Raw genomic sequence first — 20991 nt, forward strand, 5'->3', positions numbered from 1 at the left:
GTAGGAATTGCAGCGTCAGCGTTAGTTCATCGTCAAGGCTGTTTGCTGCCAACACGTGATATACTGGTGCTTTTTAGTTGATTTATTTTACAGATCAAAAACCTTTGGTTTAGAGTGTGTCTGCTGCCACCTAGTGGTGAGAATATGGAGTTGCGTTTAAAAGCATCTAATTTAACTTCACAATCAACCAACTTACACAACTTCTTTCTGTCACCCACAGGTTTGAGCTGATGAGGATGTGCTGGCAGTTCAACCCCAAGATGCGCCCGACCTTCCTGGAGATCATCAGCAGCATCAAGGAGGAACTGGACCCCCCCTTCCGGGAAATGAGCTTCTTCTACAGCGAGGACAACAAGCCGCCGGACACCGAGGAGCTGGACATGGAGGTGGAAAACATGGAGAACATTCCACTGGACGCCGCGTCCACCAGGCAGCCCGCCTCCGCCGCCGCGCTGCCTTCGGGGTGCGTGGGAGTGACGCCGCCCCCTTCCACCCAGCAGGCGTCCCCCGCGCCCGGCACCCCGTTGCTGGGGCCCGTGTCGCCCTCCTCCCCGGGCCCGTCGGCCCCGGCGCTGGCGTCGCCGAGCCAGGCCTTGGACAAGCACTCAGGACACGTTTCGGCCAACGGGCCCGCGGTGCTGCTGCGGCCGAGCTTCGACGAGATGCAACCCTATGCACACATGAACGGGGGCAGAAAGAACGAGCGGGCGCTGCCCCTGCCCCAGTCGTCGGCCTGCTGATATCAGACCCGGACCCTCCTCCTCCTACACAGGGTAACGCGAGGAAATGACTTATTTCTACTGTGGGGCAGCAGGTGGTCTCTCTGCTCTCGAGGTCAAACACAAACAAAACAAAAGCCCTGACAAACGGCACAGGAACTTGATGAAGCCTTTGGAGTTTGGGGCTCAGACTAAACACTGGGGAGCTCCTTCTTGTGCGGCCTGTATCTCACACAGGCGCGGATCCTGGCTTCTAACAAACAAACCCACCATTTTTTTAGCATATCTGCCAGAAACCCCATAGAAGAGCACTTTCTCCTGATGAGCAACAGAGGACGTTGTGGGTATGTGATTGTGTATTTATACAGACACACGATTCTCTACGTGACGCTCCTTCTTACGGGATGACTTTCCATCACAATGACGGACGTTTCCACGAGCAGCCCGGCTCGCGTCACGTGAGGATGCTTCGAGTTAGGAAGTCTGGACTCCGACGGTCGCTTTATTCTCTTGTTTATATTCGTGTGGGCGAGCGGCTCAGAATGGAAGAGGAGGGTCTATTGTGTATCTGCCAAGCTAGTGCCAAATCAATCAGTCCTTCTCCAGTTTTACACAGAATCTGTTGAGGGCTGTGATTCAGAGTTGAGATTCAGTCTGTCAGCAGCGGCGTGTGGGGCGTTCAGGGTCAATGGTGAGCTGTGCTGCGTTCACACCTGCAGTGCCATGTCTTGTCAGAAGCCCCGGGCTGGAATAGATCTAGCCTCGTGATGCATTCAAGAACACTAAGAAAAGGAAAAAAAAACACAGGCCAGGATTTGAAATATAATTAAAGGCCTCCGATAAGGTATTATTAAGTTGACACAATATCAGTAGATTTCCTTTGTACATTTGCATATCTGTCAAATAAAGTATCAAAGTCAAACAGTGTTTGATTGACAGAAATTATGTAGTAAATAATTTGATTTATCCAATAACTAACAGAGTCATTTAATTAGTTTCAGCTTGTCACACATAGGGATTGGTCTTTTTCTTAGCAAGGACTGCTGCTACAGTAGTAATGACTTTACTACAAATATGTCACCGTTGCTTTCGAGGCCTCGACAACGAATCCGCCAACTCTGAATCGCAGCCCCGCGCTGGTTTAGATCAACAGGTCAAGCATCGAATGTCCCACACTGCAAATCACTGAACTTAAAGGGATATGACTCCACCTCCACCTTCCTGTTTTTTTAAACCTTCTCTGCCATTTTTAAGTCTGTAATGTTCAAACTGAATAAATGGCAACAGGTACAGGAGCGGGAGACGGGGAAAGAACGTGGAAGTGCTGGATCCGACGATGCGTTCGGGTCACGGCTGGTCTCTTTTAGGAAACGCTTTCATTTCTCTACATTTCAAACACATACGAAGGTCTTACAGTTGTATTTTAGACTGCAGGATCATTTTATACACATCATTGTTTTTGTCACTTTTTTAAAAATAACCTTTTTACGGTTCTAAATATTTGCCTCTATGTCTGTACAGAACAAAGCTGCTATTTTTCTTTTTCTCTTTTGGATGTTATATATAAATATATATATGTGTATATATATATATATATATATATATATATATATATATATATATATATATATATATATATATATATATATATAAAAGAAATCCTTCAGGTTTGGTATTTTATGGTCTCCACTACAGTCCATTTTGTATATCTTCAGACTCTGTTTAAAAAAAATAAACATAAAACTACAAAAAATTATTTAGAAATATATTTTTTCTGTTACCCCAAACGGTTTTTCCTGTAACACTACATTTTCTTCATTGCCTTTTAATTTATGAACAGTTTCTTTCTGTATTTGTTTTGTGGATGTATATTTTATTGTTATTATTATTATTATTATTATTATTATTATTATTATTTGGAATGGACACCTTAGCTCGATGTGTGAGCGTGTATTTTCTGCACCCTTCTTTTGTACTTTTTTTATTGTCTAGCACTGCGCCTGGCATTGCCCTGAAGGCGCAACTCAATCTCAGGTCAAAGTAAAGGCTTTGCTTTCTCCACACATTCTTACGATCGCCCCCCCGACCCCCCGCGGTGTTTTGTTGAGTCCAATAGTGGCCCCTCTCCTCTCCCACCTGCTCCCTCTCTGGCCTCTGCAGTGAACTGGACCCATCCAATTCTCGCTCCTTCTCAAATCAACAGGGCTAATTCAGTCTTGTTTGCCTTAATTCCGCTAAAATAATCTCTCCAACATATTTTTTTTTAAACGATGACAACACTCTCAAACGCAATACAACACCACTTTTGTTAACGTTAACTCTTCAGAATAGGAGCAGATCTCTTCGTCTTGTCTTAGTCATTGCTTCTGAAAACCAAATAAAGGATGGGTGAAGTCCAGGGAAGGGAACACATTTCAATGTCGTGAATGGAAAAGGTCTTAACACGGAGGCTGAACAGTGAAAGTGTTTTGAAGGATTTCTCATCATTTGGAAATGTCGCCTGGTGATTTCCCCCCTTCTTTTAATTTTTTTTTCTGTAGGAGTGTTATTTATTTATTTTTTTAATCTTTCTTTTGTGATATCAGTTTAAATCACTGTATAAATGTCCCATGATTCAGTATAAAGTTGGATTTTTTTTTTAATGTATTTTCTTTGGTGTCATGACTGGGGAACTTAAAAAAAATCATTTTTCCCTTCAAGTATATATCTACCTCACTCTTCTTTTAAAAATGTATGAGTATGGAAAACAAGTACATCTCATCCTCTTCCTCGTCAGTTTGTATAAAAACCTCATTATCTGGAGAAAAGCCACAGGGATCAGATACACCTCACAAACCGGACTAGGACAGGAGATGGAATTGACGTGCTGCAAGTCCAGCCCGTCTGTTTCTGGCCCGTGGTTTACAACTCGTACCTTTATACCTCCGAGGACAGAAAGGATGGAGGCTGTGGCGTGAAAGCGCTACGCGAACGCGTCCGCCTTCACTTTAATATTAGAGCACAGCTTTAACATCAGCCGCTCCATCTCCACTCGCTCCCGACGTGTCACGACCTCAAATCCCCCACACGCAACTTTAATCTTCTCACTCTCACAAAAAGCAGTTATATAGAAGTTTAAAAGATGATCAGGAGGAATGTTTAAAAAAGAAAAAGAAAGGATTTATTGACCTGCCAGAGAAAACATGTATAGATAGACAGTAAACGGATGGATCCGTGCTGTGAATGTAACATGGTTCCACCTCCTGGACGGTAGAATCGAGGCAGCGGAGGAACCCTGCTGCTCCTTAGGGCTGGTTTTATCTCTAATCTTCTCCGATGACGCGAGCGGCTTCATTTCACGCGTCAAGGTCTATCTGCTGAACGCCACCACGCTCCGGCGCTAGCGTCCACTCTCAGGCTTTTTCATCCCCCCCGGCCTGTTGTGCTCGGACTTAATAATAATGCTGCTGGTTCACACGGTCGCCTCAGTGGATCCTCTATGGTCATCATCAATAATACGTAGCCTTAACTGGTGGCAGCGGAGCTCTGACATCTTTGAGTCGCCTCCACTTTTTTACCCTGGAAGTCGTTCTGTAATCTGTGTTGACGTCCAAAGCGATTCGTGACGACTGCATTTCGAAGAGGCCACTAGGTAACGTTTAATGTGAAACTCGGGTGCTCTGCTGAGCATTTATCTGCACCAATGTCTTGGTTCGAAACACTGCTGCTCAATATCGCATCGGTACAGAAATCACTTCACATATTTGTGCATTTGGGCTTCTCCAGTTTGGACAACGTTTTTATATATGTTTCAGCTTTCTCGGATTGGCAGCAGGCGTCGCGTGACCTGGCGACCGTTGGATCACGAACCTGTCACTGTTACAGCATTTAACTAGACACGTACCACAGATTACGGGTAGACAGTAAAAACACGGTTAGAAAAAGGTTTGGGCTGAGGTTTACAACTAGAACACATTCTCTGTAGTGAACTTTACATTTAAGTTATTCAGTTGTTCCTAATGCAAAATGTGTCACTACGTACAAACTGCAATAATAGATTTGAGGTTTATCACTATCACGCCTCTGCTGATGATTTGCATTCCTATAGCTTTCGAGGGGGCCTTGGTCTACTACTATCGTTTCATTATAATGCTTCAACTGAATCTTTGTGCTCGTTACCTGATTGGGGAAAGAAATAATCAACAATCGTCACTTGACTGTCTTCTCTCGAACTCTGTGTCTGAGGCCTCAAACGTGTTTTCATACCTATAGCTGAGATGGTGTATTTCTGAGATGCCATCGCCAAATGTGTATCGGACAATTTCTTGTATTTTCTTTTTTTTCTGAAATTTTGAATAAACACATGACTGAGATCTTTGACCAAGTATTCTTCCTACTGCTCATTTTACATAGTCATCAGCTGACATCATGGACCGTGTTCTGTTTATGACCTGTTCTTCTTCCACATACAATTTCAGTTTTAAAGACGTTTAATGGCCAAAGACTTGTGCAAAACTCTCTTCCAAATGACAATAAATGACATTTAATCACCTTATTGTACCCGTCCATGCTCCTCCCCTGACTGATATGCAGCCCTTTTGTGGGGTGCGGCTCAGCTCATGCTGTTTGTGAGGAGTCCAGCTGACAGAGCGCCGTCTGGATGATGCTCTGCAGCAGAGGCACCAGCCTGTGGGCCGAGGCCGGGCCGCCGCCTGACGGCACGTGGATGAGGGCTGCTCTCCTCTGACCGTGGTACAGCGACAGGTAGTAGGCGAAGTCACACAGATACCTGTGAGGAAAAGACGAGAGGCGTTACCGCGCCCACCGCTGCGACTGTGGGCGTCCAGATGCCCGCTACCCTCCAGCATCTCTGGAGTACACGACGTCCACCCCTGCTCGTTGGAAGCGCCTGGCGACGGCCCTCATGTCAATGACCGAGTCCAGTTGGTCCGGTCCCCCTTGAACGCAGCAGTGACTCTCGGGACAGAAACCACACACGTCTTTGTCCCTGTAGTGGCAGTTCTTCCCTGATTGTTCCAGGATGATGACACCGGAACCTCTGGCCACGCCCAGGTGTACAGCCAACTGGAAACACAAACACACGACTGCAAGGTGAACCGAACGGTTGCTGTTATTCACTGTTAAGGCCACTAGGTGTCGATAAACAATATTGGGGTCACTCAGTAAAGGTCAACCAGGTCACAGTCCACATTATAAACACAAATAAATTCTTATAAAATAAGAATTTAAATATATAAATGATTATTCACATAATTTATATATAAATACAAACACCATCCCCTCATTGCCAGCTGTTCACACGCTTATTATAGTTTTACCTTTGGCTTTATGGTTTTCCATATTTCCGTAATAATCTGCTGAGTCTTAACGTAACTCACAGGTAACTCCTTGACGTAAACAGTCCACTCCCCCAGTCCGACTGACTTCAACCCCTACAATAGGAAAACTCTCGGTTACTTAGTGCCTTCGGCGCTGCCAGGTGAACGTTGAAACCGCTACCTGAGCTGCCGTCCAGCTCGGGTTCACCAAAAACTCCCTGAACGCTCCAAACCCTGAACACGTGGAAGAACAAATGAAAACGCAGGTTTGAAAGGTTCGTGTATTCACGCGCAAACACGCAGCTCTTTACCGGTAACGACCACAACTTCGCCTCTGTCCATGACTCGAGTTCGCACAGGCGGTAAATAAAGAGCTGTTGCGCACTTCACGCTTTTTTAACGCATGTGACTCCGCTTCTGTCCGCGTGGGGGCGCTACTCACCGGCAAATAAAGGATAAAGTGATGCATTCAGGTACCTCCTGTAACGTATCATATTAACTTCGTACTTTGGCCGTTTTATTAAATCAAATTGTTATAATATCATCATGTTAATTGCGGGAAAATGATTTACGTACTTTCATACTAAAATCCGGAGGAAATGATTTAAGTGGACGGTGTTTTTGGTGACAGGACATAAATGGAGCATAACATCTGCCAGGGACATGAAGGCTCCTGTGAGGCAGGATCCGCCCTCCTCCTCTTCCTCCTCCTCCTCCTGCACTTGTCAAAGGCCACTGATTGCAAATTGCATCACAGTTACACGCACAGACGCACAAGTAAATGACGGCGGGACATCCCGACTCCTACATCCACACACTGGACAACTGCTGAGTTCGCTTTTTTAGCACCGGGTGCCAAAATGTTGCCCTTCAAGAGAACTTTTGAGAGCGAGAAACTCCAGCTGCAGGAGCTCAACGGCAGACTCGCCCAGTATCTGTCCAGGACGAAGCAGCTGGAGCAGGAAAACGCGCGTCTCGTGGCTGAAATCCAGCAGCTGAAGCAGACGCGGACGCCGGAGTGGGAGGCGAGGTACAAGGCGGAGGTGCGGGACATGAGGAGGACGGTGGAGCAGCTGTCGTTCGAGAAGTCCCGGGCGGAGATGGAGAGGGAGAAGCTGTGGCGCGACCTGCAGGTGGTCCGCTCCGCGTGCAGCGAGCACAGCGACGCGTGCAGGGGCCTCAGCGGCGAGCTCCAGGGCTGCGAGAAGGAGCTCCAGCACGCGCACAAGACCAACGACGAGCTCCAGCAGCGCCTGCTCCATCTGCAGGGCCAGTGCAAGCGCTTGGAGGACGCGCACCGGCGGGACGCGGAGCGCGCGCGGCTGCAGGCGGAGTCCCGGGCGGCGCCCGTCGTCGCGCGCACCCACCGCGGGCCGCCGGTCGCCTCCGCGGAGGAGGTGCAGGAGTACGCGCGCGGCCTGTCCGAGGGATGGATGGAGACGTTCGAGGGGTACCAGCGGCGGGTGGAGGCGATGGAGCAGGCCGCCAAAGCGGACCAGGCGAGGCTGCTGGAGCTGCAGAGGGAGAAGACGCTGTACGCCGCGGAGTTGGACAAGTTGCGCGCGCAGGCGGAGAAACAGGGCCGGGTCCAGCTGCGCCTGGAGGAGGAACTGATGCTGATGCAGGACAGATGTCGCGTCGACTTCGGCGAATACCAGGTGAGCACGGGAAGGCTCATGAACGGCCCTCGAGGGAAGTAGGAGCGGATAATTCCCTGTTTCTGACTGTCTGATTCTTTTTAAGTCTATGTATTATAGAAAAGTATTCATTACTGTCCCATTTATTTTACTGGGCACACACAGAGGACATGACAGGCTGTCACTTGCATCTCTCGTCAGCGCCACACCCACTGTTACTGCTTAAAGGCACTGCAGTAAAGTCAGTGGCTCCTACAAACGGTCTGGTCCAGTACAAATGGAGACGTGGTCCTATTTTCCAGTTCGGGCTGAGGTTCCGCGCACAAATAGCTGTGACACGTGACCTTGTGGCCTGAGCTTATCCTCGAAGCATTCACATGTTGTGTGCACTGCTCCTCCTGTCAATGCGCCACATGGACGCTAACATTACTATGAGTGGTGTCTGATAAATTTGTCAGAAAGGAGCCGTCGGAAAGCGAAGGTCTTGCGTGCAACATTTGACCTCCGTCTAAAAGGATTGAATAGCCTGCATGGCTAAAAGCCACTCTTCCTCACCAGCACCAGCTACTTAAACCAATTAGCTGTCAGACCGACAAATCCCCATAAGCCTCCTAAAGATGGAGCCCAAGCAGGTCACTCACAGTTACAAGTGGGTGCGCCTCTCCTGTCTGCGGTGTGTTAACGGAGGGATTTCCCATAACGGAAGATCAGGGAGTTGTTTGTGACTCGGACCGCGCTCGCACACAGAAGCAGTGACCCGATTCGGTGACCTCCAATAACACGCAGGGCAATGTTATGTGATAAATGTCAAACACCCACCTAACTGATTTACCAAGGGAGCTGATCCATTACGAGTACTTTCACCTACGGCGTGACGAAGTGAGAAAGCTGAAAAAAAGCATGTTCTCCCCCTCCAACAGATGATTATTGAGCAGCTGGAGCGTGAGAGGAACATGATGGCCGACGCGATGGAAGAGAAGATGAGGGAGCTTCAGCATCTCCTCCAGGTTAAGATGGACCTGGGCATGGAGGTGGCCGCCTACAGGTGATGACATCATCGTGGGTCGATCCGGTCTCATACTGCACGGAGTTGGTTGTTAAACAGTCTGGGGTGAACCTTCGCTGCCCCGGTTAGATAAATGGAATCTCATGCAAAGATCTCCATGGGAGCTGTTTGAACTTTCTCCGTGGTTTATTTTAAGTGTCTGCCAAGCTTCTTCCATCACACTCCCGTCCCACATGGTTACAGGAGGCCACGGGGCTATTTTTAGTCAAAGGGAGAGTTATTTATAAGCCTTTAAACAAACACACCATATTTCTGTGCCTCGGTGTTATATTAGTTTTTAACATCAGAACTTTAAAAGATCTACTGTTCATCCTTTTAAAGCAATAACTCCTCAAGGAGCCCCCCCCCCCCCCCCCGCATTGTGTCCCTGTATGTGACTGCACGTGGGATCGTCCTCTGGCTTTCCATTATTTTTGGAACAGACACAACTCTTGCTCAGAGACACAGACACGCACGCAGCACGTGGTTGTGTTTGTGTATGTGTCCGGAGTCAGCGCTCGCTCCACAATTCGCGCTGAAGTGCGTCCAGCTCGGCTCCGTAGCTGTTATTTTTAGGTCACTCCCTCGCAGGGGACTCTCCCGAGAGGTCGCTCCTTTTCCCTGGGGATTTTCTCTGGCTTTCGCGCCTTCGCGCAACGCATAGCGCGTCTGAGGAAAGGTGGGCCGTGTGAAGGAATTACAGCTAAACCTTTATCGCTCGGCAGCGGCGCGTTGTGTTTCGGTGATTGCTACCCTACATGGCCGCGCTCTGGGTCCACGGCGCCTCCTCCGCGTGTTTAGTTTGAGGGGGTTGAAATGGCAGAGCTGAGCGACGTGCACCGTCTCGTGAGGTATTCATCTGTGATTGTTTGGTTTTTGCATACATGGTCAAATATTCTCAGTAAAGTTGAACTATAATGAATGAGTGCTCACTTGCTGTATTCCTGTGGTTTGTTTAGGGCTCTGCTGGAGGGTCAGAGATTGGATGCACACGATGCTCACAGGAGGGTGAACCAACATCAGAGAGAAAGAATAATAGGTGGCGTATTGACTGAAGAATACAAACAAATGTTATTTTTATTATAGTAGGCTGATGAATTGTTGTCATATTTTTGTGTTTGTGTCAGATATCAAGATGTCTCCCCAACCCTTCACAACGAGAGCTTCCACCTTGACCACGAGGCAGCATATGGAGGTCAAGTACACGCCGCCGAGCTCCAGCCTGAGGAGGTGCCCGGTGCCGTCCTCTGGCTCCAGAAGCCCCTCCAGGGTCATTCCTATTTCAGTCGCAGGTAGAGCTCAGCATCAGAGTCCCGCATCCAGGAGGGACATGATATCGTTCACCAAATCTCGGGCCGCCCCCGCCCCCGCTGAAGCCAAGCAAACGGGTCCGAGTGGCAAACCCATCGGCGCTGCGCAGAAAACTGCAACGACGGAGGAGAAGCGTGTGGAAATCAACCAGGGGCCTCCGATGGAGAACGAAATCAGCCGCAGCACGTCCTCCACCGCTGAGATTAAATCAGTGAGAGTGGTGTCGCCGCACATGAGCGGGACGGAAAGTCCAAAGAAAGTGCCGGACGAAGGAGAGAAAGGCCGCGTTCATGCGGATCGAACAGATTCCACCACGGGCCCGAGGGAACAAAAGGTTCTAGGTTCTGTGTCTGTAGAGGAGATCATTGAGAAGGTGATGAAGCCCGCAGGTTTGGAAGCTCACGTTTGCTCATCAGGAGACTCCAAGGTCAGATATAACGTAGAGAAGACTGAGCTGGAGGACGGCACCACCAAGACACAGATTGTGCTGGAGTCCAAGGTGGAGGAGGAGCTGGACGTGTCTGAGGAGTCCACCCTGGACCAGCTGCTGAGCCAAGGCGTGAAGAAGGTGACCCTGGAGGACGTGAAGGCCACAGCAGCAGGCAGCATGATCCAGAACCTGCTCAGCAGCCTGCAGGGAGTGGACGACCTGCAGAACAAGTCGGTGAACGTGGAAATCATCGAGGAGCCCGTGGTGTCTCTCAGCGACGAGGAGCTAGAAGTTGAACGGGGGTTGAGCGCGAGCTCGCCTTATTTTCAGATTGAGGAGCTAGAAAATGCCCCGCATGGTGCTTTCCTCCAACGGAGCGATGATAACGCTGGCAAATCCACCGGTGACACAGGACATCCCCAGGCTGGATCCGTCCACGTCCAACACAGCTCCACAGAAGGTGAATCGTTGTGCTTCTCTCATGAGCCTCATGAGTATTTTGTCTCCACGCCTGACGATCATCTTTCTGAACCCGAGGACGGCGGTGGCATTACATCGTACGGCCATTACGGCATCGTGGATGACCTGTCGGACGAGCGGTATTATCAGGACGAAGGCCTTCCACCCAAAAGACTGACTCTGGAGGACGGCGATGAGTACAAATACTTGGGAGGAGATCACTCGTTCGGCAAAGAGAGTTTCCCAGAATGCATCATTGAAGAAGAGGTGCGTGTGTCCCCCATAGTACAGGAGTCAGTGCTAGAGTTCCTGAGAGAGGACTCGCTGGAGCCCAAAGAGCAGCTGAAGGGAGCTCTAGAGACGATCCAGGGCTCCGTGTCGGGTCCTCTGAGGGAGGAGTTGGCTTTTCTCACCAAAATGAGCAGCGACAGTCCCCAGAATGTGGCCATCAACGTCAAAAAGGTGCAGCAGTCGAGTGGCAACGGCACCACCACCATCGTCGCAGAACTGAATGTCTCGCAAACCCTGGAGGACTCGGGGCTGTTGGAGGCGGGGGAGGAGCTCTCCGAGGAGCAGATAATGGCGGCCCTCCGGTCATCGAACCTGGGGCTGGAGGACGTCTTCCAGGGCGGGATGGGAGGAGGCTACAGCCTCAGAGTCTCCACGGAGGAGAGCGCCGTGCGTGGAGGCGAGCTGGAAGGCCTCGTTCATCATCCAGAACAGGGCAAAGTGGGGCCCACGGAGACGTCCTTCACCTTCCAGACGGCGCCGGCGGAGCACACGCTGGAGGTCCCAGAGCAGGACTCACAGGAGAAAAGGGTCGCTACGCTCTACCTTGAAAGCCCCCAAGATGAATGATCACAAATGATTATGATCGTTGGATGTGTCTGTCATTCGCTAAAGTGCACATAGATGCAGCTCTTCCACGTCTACATGTACTAACAATGGATGAATTCACAATGTGTAACCTTTCCTTTACATTATGTGTCTAATTGATTTTGGCTTGTACCTATTTAGACCAGCTGCCTGAAGCTCTGTAAACCAAAATGTTAGGAACTGAGTAGTTTGGGTAAAATCATCAGACTAATGTGATGCTTTTGGTTCAGCCCTTACGTGTAACTTTATTCTAATATTATCAGCAAACACAATGTGGATGTAGATGATGAGCAGGACAGAACTTAACCAAGGAGGTGTGGGGGAGATGTGGGAGGAGCCAAGTGCTGGATTTACTCATAGAACTCGCTTATTGATGACGTGTTAGGTTCACGTGTGTTCACCTTTTCAGCAGCTTGCAGATGATCTTGTTTACTCTCTCTAGATGTTTCTATTTTTGTATTAACCTTTGCTGCAGAGTTCAAACGGCCCCGTTCTGCGTGTTGCATCCCAACATCAGCCCAACCTTTACACTGTCCACCATCCCGTTAGTTTGAGTCACCTGTTCACGCAGAACATGTGACGGTCGTATTTGAACTGTGAGGCACAGTTAGCTTGAAATGCACAAGTAGTGGCCACCACATGTGGACAGTACAGTTGAGGACAGTGTGAGGAAAAAGATGAAAGTGTAGAGCAAGTGAAAGAAAGAAAGAAAGAAAGAAAGAAAGAAAGAAAGAAAGAAAGAAAGAAAGAAAGAAAGAAAGAAAGAAAGAAAGAAAGAAAGAAAGAAAGAAAGAAAGAAAGAAAGAGAAAGAAAGAAAGAAAGAAAAAGAAGCAGTGAAATTGAATGTTTTGTTGTGTACTAGCTGTGGAGCATCTGTGATCTGAACCTGCTTCATTTACTGCTGTATATCTTTACAGACGCATGTTTGAATGTGTGAATTACTTCAGCTTTAAGAGCTGCTGTGTTAATGTACCGCGTAGAGCAGGCGTCTGTACATGTCCTCATCCAGAAAAAACATACTAACCGCAACGCAATGGCTCAGTGTACTGAATGTACACAGTTTAATGGAGATACGTCATTGCATAAATACATTGTGAACATCAGCATAGGTAAAGTCTATTCATGTCATACTAAGGTTGTATGAACCAGTTTTATGAACCTCAACATGGACGGTGCAGCAACATTGTTTATTATTATCATAATTGAACAAATGGAATAATCAAATTGGCTGGATTTAGTTACCGCCCTTGAAAAAAAGATTTGTATCCTAAAAGAATTAAAATCTACTGAGACTAAATTTTTGCTGAGCATGACTTTTTCTTTAACACTGACCTACTGTGTAAATGACACCAGGTGGACAACGAGAAGTAATAGGCTGCAGTACAGTATTCATGCTAAAGGCTTTTATTTTAACGGTCCTGTCCTGTCATTGCCACGTAGTTCTTCTACTTTGCTTCTGTGGAGCCTCCGCCACCTCCGGTGCCCTGTAACGTTCACGGGCGTCACTAGAAGAGTACACCCATTGTTTATCCCCAGGAAGTGAATGCGCTGCGTACGTACCGTGCCAGCATCTCCACCGCCTGCTGTGTAGCCTGTGTCTTCTTGTGCTGGGGGCCGTACAGCAAACTCTGGACCTCCAGACACTGCCAGTAAAAATAATACACGTTGCAGTGACAAGATGGTCAGCGGCCGCTGCAAGGCGATAGACGCAACGCGTGCCCGGAGAGGAATAAACACTTCATGTGAATGCACTAAACATCCAAAAATAACCTCTATAGCAGTCGATGGGTTGGAGCACACCTGTGCTGACCACTCAACACAGACTCAGTAGGCCTAAGGTGCAGCCTGGGCCATCGTCAACAGTACATTCAGTTTGGGCTAATCACATGAATAGAATGAGGAATGTCCGTTTGAATATGTGACATTAGAAGATTGCGTCAAATTCAACAAAATTGTGAAAACAAACATGAGGCAAATGCATAAATGCACTGAATAACATCTGGCTTTAGTTTGTATGGATATCAGGGAATCTGCACAGAGAATGCTGCCCCCCCCTCACGCACACAAACACCAGGGCAAGTAAAAGGCTGGGTAATCTGGAATGAATCCATGTGGCCTCGTGCTTGTTTTCGTCGTTGCTAAGGTTGATGTAATGGAAGAGCTTTTTTTTCTGCCGCACTAGAGGAGAAAGGGGAAATGTGAAGTGTGTGTCGCGCATTGTTCTCCGCGCTTTCCCAGCAGATACTTGCGTTGAGCGCGCTGTGCGGACCCGCTTTCCTTTGGAAAAACAACAGTCACTCAGCGCCGGTGTCGTGTCGACAGCGGCAGTGAAAACGGGCCTGATGTACAGCATGTGATCCCTGTCGGGCTGCTGCCCTCAGGTTCCCTGGACCCCTCTGCACTTAGGTAACACAACAAGGCAACATAGCAACCGGTTTAGGCTCCTCACAGACATGTTATTACTAGCATGAAATCCCCCTCTTTAAGTATGTGGTGTGTTTGAAGGGACGGGGACTGAGCTCACTGGGGGATAAATATGCACCTACGCTGTAAAGCAGAGGGCGAACAGAATGTGATATCGACTGAAAGGCCGCTGTCGGTGCCGGTGAGCCGAAAGACGCGCGGATGAAGGACGGCGTCATTGGACACTACCTGCAGTCAGCGCTAGCTAACGACGAGCACAAAGTCATGTTGTTCCAGGGAGGGTGGGTGTGCACACGGCGCCCTTCCAAGATTAGCATGCGACTGATAGCACTGAGCTTTGGAGCCAAAATAGCTCCTCTTAACATAAGCGGGACTCTTTGTGTGTAACCTGAACAACGCTCCATCCCTCTGACCGGTGTAGGAGGCCACACCCGCTGACCTCTGGCCTTTTATTACCGCCTAACATGCTAACATTACATTGTGTGACTTAAATGCGCTGCTCGTCCACTGTAGGCTGTGATTACCTCCGCCATAGTCTTGTAGGCCTGCCTCATCCTCCCTTCGCTCATCTCCACGCTTGCTATAAGCTGAAGAGTGTCTGCTACCTCAGCGCTCAGGTCACCAAAGGTAGATCTCTTCGAAGCAAGAGAGGCCTGCTGGATCCCCACGCATCTCTGCATCGCACAATAGAAGGAGATCACATTATACAATAAGTTAAAAGGCCCACGCCCTCGGAGTCAACTCTGACAACTACAAATACTGAGGGAGTGTTTCCATGGAGCTGCTCTGGACAAAACGTGTGCGGATAATGAAAGTCTGATGTGGAACTCAATGCATGAGCAAAAAACACGAGATGAAAACGGATCTTAGCAATGCGAGTGTGTGTGATGGTAACCTCTTGCTGTCCGCTAAGGAGGAGGAAATGACAGAAATCATCCTGGGCGGCGAGAAAGGCCGGATCCTGGCGACCTACAGACGCCTCGTACGCGGCTAAACTCTGCTCAAAGTACTGAGCTGCAGAAGCTACGGCAGCGTTGGGAGAGAAAAGACACACGATTTCACAATGCATGATGAGCACAACAGTTGAAGGACGTGTTCTATGTGTTGAATAAGGCTATTATAAGTCTGGTTTCCATCACATCATCCGCGTCCTGTGTGTGAATGCACTCACCACTGCGCTCTGCTGCAGCAGAGACGACCAGGGCCAGGCTATGGGAGACCCGAGCCCCCTCTAGCTGCTCTGGGATGTGACTCATGGCAATGGCATGAGCCTAGCAGGAACACCCACATGAAATAGAGCAGATCGCATGTCACCAAATAAGAGTTGCAGGAACGTTAGCCAACAACACGAGCTGGCACCGCCACTGGAGGTACACAGCTCTCAATAGGTCGGGTTTGAAAGGTGAGTGTGACGCCACCTGCCTTGGACAGATGCTCCATCGCTCGGTCCAGTTGACCTTTGCCCTGTTCAATGGCGGCCATGTCCCTGTAGACAGAGCAGGTCTCCTCTGGCTTTTCGCAGTCCCTCAGAAGCTGCAGCGACTTCTCACACTGGTTCAGGGCTTTGTCTGGTCTGTTCTGGCCCCTGTAGACTCTGAAGATGCAGACATGGTACAGTAAATTACAGTAAAAATAAACAGTAATACACTAAATGGAAGCAAAGATTTGGATCTTTGAATTTCAGTCTCCTACAGCATCCCATCTTATTTAAAGTCTAATTTGTGCTCAGTAAATGAAGTAAGTGCTTTGTGCCAAATGGCAGGATGGAGCAGGTTTCCAGCTGAGAGCTGCAGTTCAAGTATGGTGCAGTATAAATTAAATAGAGACAGATTAATGACTTCAGCTGCAGGAAAAGTCTGCATCCTTTTCTTTAGGGTTTCAGTGGCACACGTCAGAACTTTGTGCTGTTTCAAAACGGTGTCTGAGTGAAGAGGCGAACCACTGCAGGGACATCGGATCCACCGACCAAGTCTGATACGCGGCTTCAAACAATTTAATGGACTCTAAATTTATTCCAGCTCCTCAGCTGTTCACAGAGGCTGATACGTGCTTCCATTCAGTCTGCACAGGAAATAAGGAGAAGGGTGTGAAGCTTCTCGGTCTCCTCCTGGAGAGCTTGTCTGGAAGGTAAATCACGATTAATGTGAAGGTGAGACCCTCCACCTGCAGGGGTGGAACACTAGCAGCACAGAGGTTGGATTCATCCCAGGTCTCCCATAACTCTGGGATTATCCTAGAATCTCTACATGAACAGTAGGCGTGCTCCACCCATAAGGCCCAGGCACTTAGCACATTCCATGGCCGGGGTCTGGCCGGTCTGTCTACATGAAGACACAGAGACAATGCCCCTCTCTCCTCTCATCCACTACATCCTCACACACTAATACCCACACCCCACTAAAACCGACCAAGGCAGGGAATTAAAATAGTGAGGGATGCGTAGATGTGTTGCCAAGTAAGCCCTCAGTTCTAAACCTTTCCAGAACATGGCTGACGTCAGCTCGGCCTCGGCTGTCGCCTGGAAAGTGAGGCCGTGCAGCCAAGTCGAAATGAAAAGTGAGGGGAAAGCGTCGGCCTGCTCCAGCAGATGTCCTTCCTTTAAAATGCTCCTCTTGTCCGATCGTAACTCACACCCCGCCTTGAGCGAGCGGTGCAGTGTTTGGACCAGCGCTGTAGGAGAGCTGAGCTAACGTTGTTCCAGGATTTGGGAGCGTTCCCCCTCCGACGCAACAGCGCTGAATGACCGAGCTTTAGAGTCGGGCCAAGATCTTAGTCATCACTGAACACTAGGGAGATTTAGCAAGCGCACACAGCAGCCAGAGTCTGCACATTTTTACAATTAACATGGGTCAACAAACGGACTCCCTGAAAATGGACCAAGATGGCGTCATTTACAAATTCCTACGAGTGCAGCTCACAGATAAGTGATAACTGATAAGGGCTCTATACAGAGTTTCAATGGGATGCGTGCAATGCCACAAACTTACTGGTCGGCCCATGGACGATCACATAAACTTACTGTAAACCTGCCCACGTGTACTGGAGCCCTGACCGGCCTGTTAACGCACAGCTATAACTACTAGTTAAAGCATGCAAAACAAACTGAGCAAGAAACTAGTGGGGCGCTTCTAATGTGTCCTATTCTTTTAAATTTCCGTGCAGAAATCCCTGACGTTGCCAACGTGATCCACTTTTTCCTTGAGCAGTGAACATGAGGAAACCCCACCCAGTGCACCAGAACACCCACTGACAGGTAAATGGCCTGTCACAACTAAATATTATAATAGAAAACATAACATCACACCAGCAAAACACTGTACAAGGGGAATTCTGAGCCTATTTTAATGGATATATATCGCCACCCTGTGGTCAAACATGCATTTAAGGTAATAACTTTTTTCAAGATTTGTTTTTATTTTTAGCTTTTAACTTGAATTATTATTTTAAATATGAAACTAGATTAAAAAAACAAAGATAAAAGTAACTGATCAGCTGACACCACATACTAGTATGAACATTCTATACTCATTTTGTCTGTTGTGTGACATTGCTTCACCACTGAACCTGCACAGGCCGGCTGAGATCCTCAGCTGGGTTTTCACCTCCTCCTCCTCGCTGACGCCGCCGCGGCGACGAAGTGCCCCGAGAATCTGCTCTGCCTCCAGAAAGGAGGACTGAGCCTCCTCCAGAGTGACGGAGTCAAGGATGGGTCCGTCTTTTGTCGCCGCATGTTCCCGGCGTCCGTTACCGTCAAAGGATATGTGTGAGTGAGCAGCGCGGCGCCCCCCGCGGTGAGGTGTGTGTGCAGGAGGAGCTGCAGCGTGTGCGCTGAGCAGGAGGCCACGGGGCAGAAGGGCAGCGCCTCCCTGGCCCGGGCTGAGTGCTCCTGGGCCTGCGGTCCCCAGCCTGCAGGGAGGAAGGAGCGACGCACACCGAGCGCTGCGGTCACGTTAAAGCTCAACACTCACACTACTGTGAACTGTACTTCACAGAGATGACCTTTGAGACGTAAGTAGGCCTCAGCCAGTCTGCCGTGGGCCTGGGCCACTTCCAGGTGCTCCTTCCCGTGGACGAGTCTGGTCAGAGCCACGCAGTGAACAAGGTCCTGGATGCAAGCGTCAAACTGAGCACAAGACGCACAACATGACACTAGTGTCTCATACAACCACTGATATGAATTCATTAATTAATTAAGCTTTTACCAAGTGACATGATCCCTGTTAGATGATTACTGTGGTTGCCAGATAATCATCAAAACCAAGGTATTAGTAAATGCAGTCCCACCTAATCGTAGTAATACTGCAGTACTGTATACTACTGTACCCACCTCCCCGCTGCCCTCGTGCATCCGGGCTTGTTCCTCAAAGTGTTTGAGTTTTTCTTCCGGTGGAATAATTGCCGGTTCCTTCTTAGCACAGTGGGTCGCTGAGGCCCTCAACGCATCGGAACCGAGGTCCGCACCCCCGCCCCTGCGCAGGAAATGACAGGTTAGCGTTAGTTCAACCAGTTAGTCAGCTGCTAGTCTACTTCAGTGTACTGTGGTTATTGTAAAGGGTCCGTTAGAAGAAGACGAGGCACTCACTCAGTTGGCGAATCGAAGGACCTGCTTCGTGTTTTCGTGCCTGGTTGAGCTCCGTCCATGTTTACAAACGCAGACGTGACGTTTCAATGTTTATAGTAGGTCCGCGTAGCGTTCTCGGCGTAGCGTTCGTCATCCGAGCCGCCGCCTGTGGCCGCGCGACGCCGCGCTCGTTGCCGTGGTAACAGAGCGCGCGAGTCCACGGCTTAAACGGTAAAAAACTAGTTTTATGGAACCTAACGTTGGCTACGCGGGCACAAAGCGGTGATGCGTTCAAGAACCCACTACTCACCATTACATTAACAGAATCAAGTACAGTAGTTCTTGTGTTTACACTGTTGCTATAAGTACGGTTTAAATTGGAATGTAGATATTAACTGTAGTACTGCAATGTGTCCACGTGATGTCAGTATAGTAAAAGATGAGTAGTGGTCCCAGCCACGCAGTAGGTTTTATAGCTGTGATCTGGGGACCATTATAATACTGCTGTGCTCAGTAATGGCTGTGTTAAACTGGCGGGACTTATTTTATTTGTTGTTTGTGTCTTACCTGTTATAAACTAGGTAAAAGTATGCAACAGTCCTTTTACTTTGTTTTCTCACACGTCTGAGATGTTGTGAACACACACAGTATTAGGTCCAGGTTACACAGACAAACAAGCATACACACACCTATAAACAATTCAGTCAACAATCAACACGAGTGCATGGCTTTGGAACACTGGCCCATACATTTTCTATACACTTGTTTGAAAGTCAGTTGCTAATAGCTCATTAGTTTCAGTGGGTGCAAGTTAAATGGGCTGAAGTCACCGTAGTGCACAGGTTGAGAGGCGGCGCTCTCATGAGACAGTTAATGATCAATGTGAAATATGTTTCTCTGCGGTTCTGTAATTCCCAGTTTTTATGTATAAAACTGCACAGCAACCGTTCTCATGGTTCCTAAACTACAGATAAAGATAAAACAACATTTTAGCTCTGCCTGAGGTTCACCGTTTTACAATGTGTACAGTACAGCACAGTAGTAAGACCCAAGTCCTGAGGGTAATGGAGGACGCAAAACACGCAGATATACATAAAGTATAGCTGTGTTCCATATCATTTTGTATGTTTAGGGCCATAAACGCCAATAGTGCGATGAGGAAATGTACATTTCCTTGTGAAAATATCCCGTCTTTCACCAGTGGCCAGAAGCCAGCCGAATAAACACGAAGTAACATCTCTGTGACTGCTTTGAGAAATTGGTCTCAGAAGGCAACTTTCTAGGTTAATTCATGCTGTGGACGGGCTCCATGTATATAATGTGACCACTTTTAATCTTTGTGTGCAGTATAGCCTATGATAACTTCTCAGGGCTCCTTGGGACGGCGGCTGCCGGTTGACTCTGGCAGATTATGAGTCAAGCAGTTTATTTGTTTGTTTGTCCCGTGAGTTCTTGGCTGAACGTTCAGGGCTCCGTTTGGCCCCGGTCCCTGTTGAGCTTCTATTTCTGAAACCCAAGTGGATCTTAATGAAGCTGGTAGGGCTGGCATGGGCCCTCAGCAAACCCGGGCCTGATCAGACCCTTCTTCTTCTACCTTGGCAGCCACACTCCATTTGCTCCCTCTGGCTTCCTAATTTAGTAACGGTGGGTAAAAATATGCACTAACGAACAAGGTCTGGTATGTCAGGCCGGCGTCCAATGAAGGGGGGGGGGGGGGGGGGCAAGGGGAGGGTGCTTGCTGTTTTCACAGCAGGCACCCAGTGACAAGAGTGGAGTCAGTCAGACCTCTCTGACATCTGTGTGTGTGTGTGTGTGTGTGTGTGTGTGTGTGTGTGTGTGTGTGTGTGTGTGTGTGTAGACATTCAAGGAAGTGTGTGGCGGTGGATGATGAGGGCGAGCACTTAACATTTCTTCCCCTTGCCAAAGTCTATTCAAACACGTTGAATCATTCCACTAATCAGTCTCCACTGTGATGCTACCACGAAAAGAGAGCAACTAGAGCAGATTTCACAATGTGCGTTCTTATCCTAAACTGTTTCGTATCTTTTTTTCCAGGAATTTTCTAGACTGACCTGCATTATCACATACACTGTACATGATTTTTGTTTTTTAGCACTTTCTCTCAGGTTTTTACTTTACTCACTCATTCCTCACTCGAATTTACAGCAGTTAGAGCCTTTTAGGGTGTCTGCACGTGTTCAATCAGTTGG

The 20991-nt window shown here is 48.5% G+C and overlaps 4 protein-coding genes across 6 annotated transcripts in view; 2 read left to right on the forward strand and 2 right to left on the reverse strand.

Moving 5' to 3' along the window:
* The window catches only part of igf1ra (insulin-like growth factor 1a receptor), a 52607-nt gene extending 47529 nt beyond the window's left edge, over positions 1-5078 (forward strand). Inside the window, exon 21 of the mRNA XM_029152817.3 lies at positions 221-5078. Within this exon, the coding sequence (XP_029008650.1) occupies positions 221-740 (520 nt within the window). The 3' untranslated portion in view covers positions 741-5078. The remainder of the gene's footprint in view (positions 1-220) is intronic.
* A 140-nt stretch (positions 5079-5218) lies between these two features.
* pgpep1l (pyroglutamyl-peptidase I like) lies at positions 5219-6765 on the reverse strand. Of its 2 annotated transcripts, none has more exons than XM_029152843.3 (5): positions 6349-6765; positions 6219-6271; positions 6098-6151; positions 5557-5783; positions 5219-5487 (listed from the first exon to the last, which is right to left on the reverse strand). In XM_029152843.3, exons 1-5 carry the CDS (start codon positions 6377-6379, stop codon positions 5316-5318), a joined length of 537 nt encoding a protein of 178 aa, XP_029008676.1. In that variant the 5' UTR covers positions 6380-6765; the 3' UTR covers positions 5219-5315. The 2 variants fall into 2 exon arrangements, with proteins under 2 accessions (XP_029008676.1, XP_029008674.1); XM_029152841.3 differs by having other exon boundaries at positions 6038-6151.
* A 13-nt stretch (positions 6766-6778) lies between these two features.
* Positions 6779-13093, forward strand: synm (synemin, intermediate filament protein). Its single transcript, XM_029152823.3, has 4 exons — positions 6779-7695; positions 8595-8719; positions 9679-9758; positions 9847-13093. Exons 1-4 carry the CDS (start codon positions 6898-6900, stop codon positions 11775-11777), a joined length of 2934 nt encoding a protein of 977 aa, XP_029008656.1. The 5' UTR covers positions 6779-6897; the 3' UTR covers positions 11778-13093.
* A 91-nt stretch (positions 13094-13184) lies between these two features.
* On the reverse strand, positions 13185-20447 carry ttc23 (tetratricopeptide repeat domain 23). Of its 2 annotated transcripts, none has more exons than XM_029152839.3 (11): positions 18803-20447; positions 18548-18689; positions 18220-18325; positions 17982-18126; positions 17785-17910; positions 15643-15814; positions 15392-15491; positions 15116-15243; positions 14745-14894; positions 13357-13439; positions 13185-13280 (listed from the first exon to the last, which is right to left on the reverse strand). In XM_029152839.3, exons 1-11 carry the CDS (start codon positions 18859-18861, stop codon positions 13223-13225), a joined length of 1269 nt encoding a protein of 422 aa, XP_029008672.1. In that variant the 5' UTR covers positions 18862-20447; the 3' UTR covers positions 13185-13222. The 2 variants fall into 2 exon arrangements, with proteins under 2 accessions (XP_029008672.1, XP_029008671.1); XM_029152838.3 differs by having other exon boundaries at positions 18220-18343; positions 18803-20436.
* Between the last annotated feature and the right edge of the window lie 544 nt (positions 20448-20991).

The sequence above is a fragment of the Betta splendens genome, chromosome 6 (assembly GCF_900634795.4).
Source record: "Betta splendens chromosome 6, fBetSpl5.4, whole genome shotgun sequence".
Classification (NCBI taxonomy): Eukaryota; Metazoa; Chordata; class Actinopteri; order Anabantiformes; family Osphronemidae; genus Betta; species Betta splendens.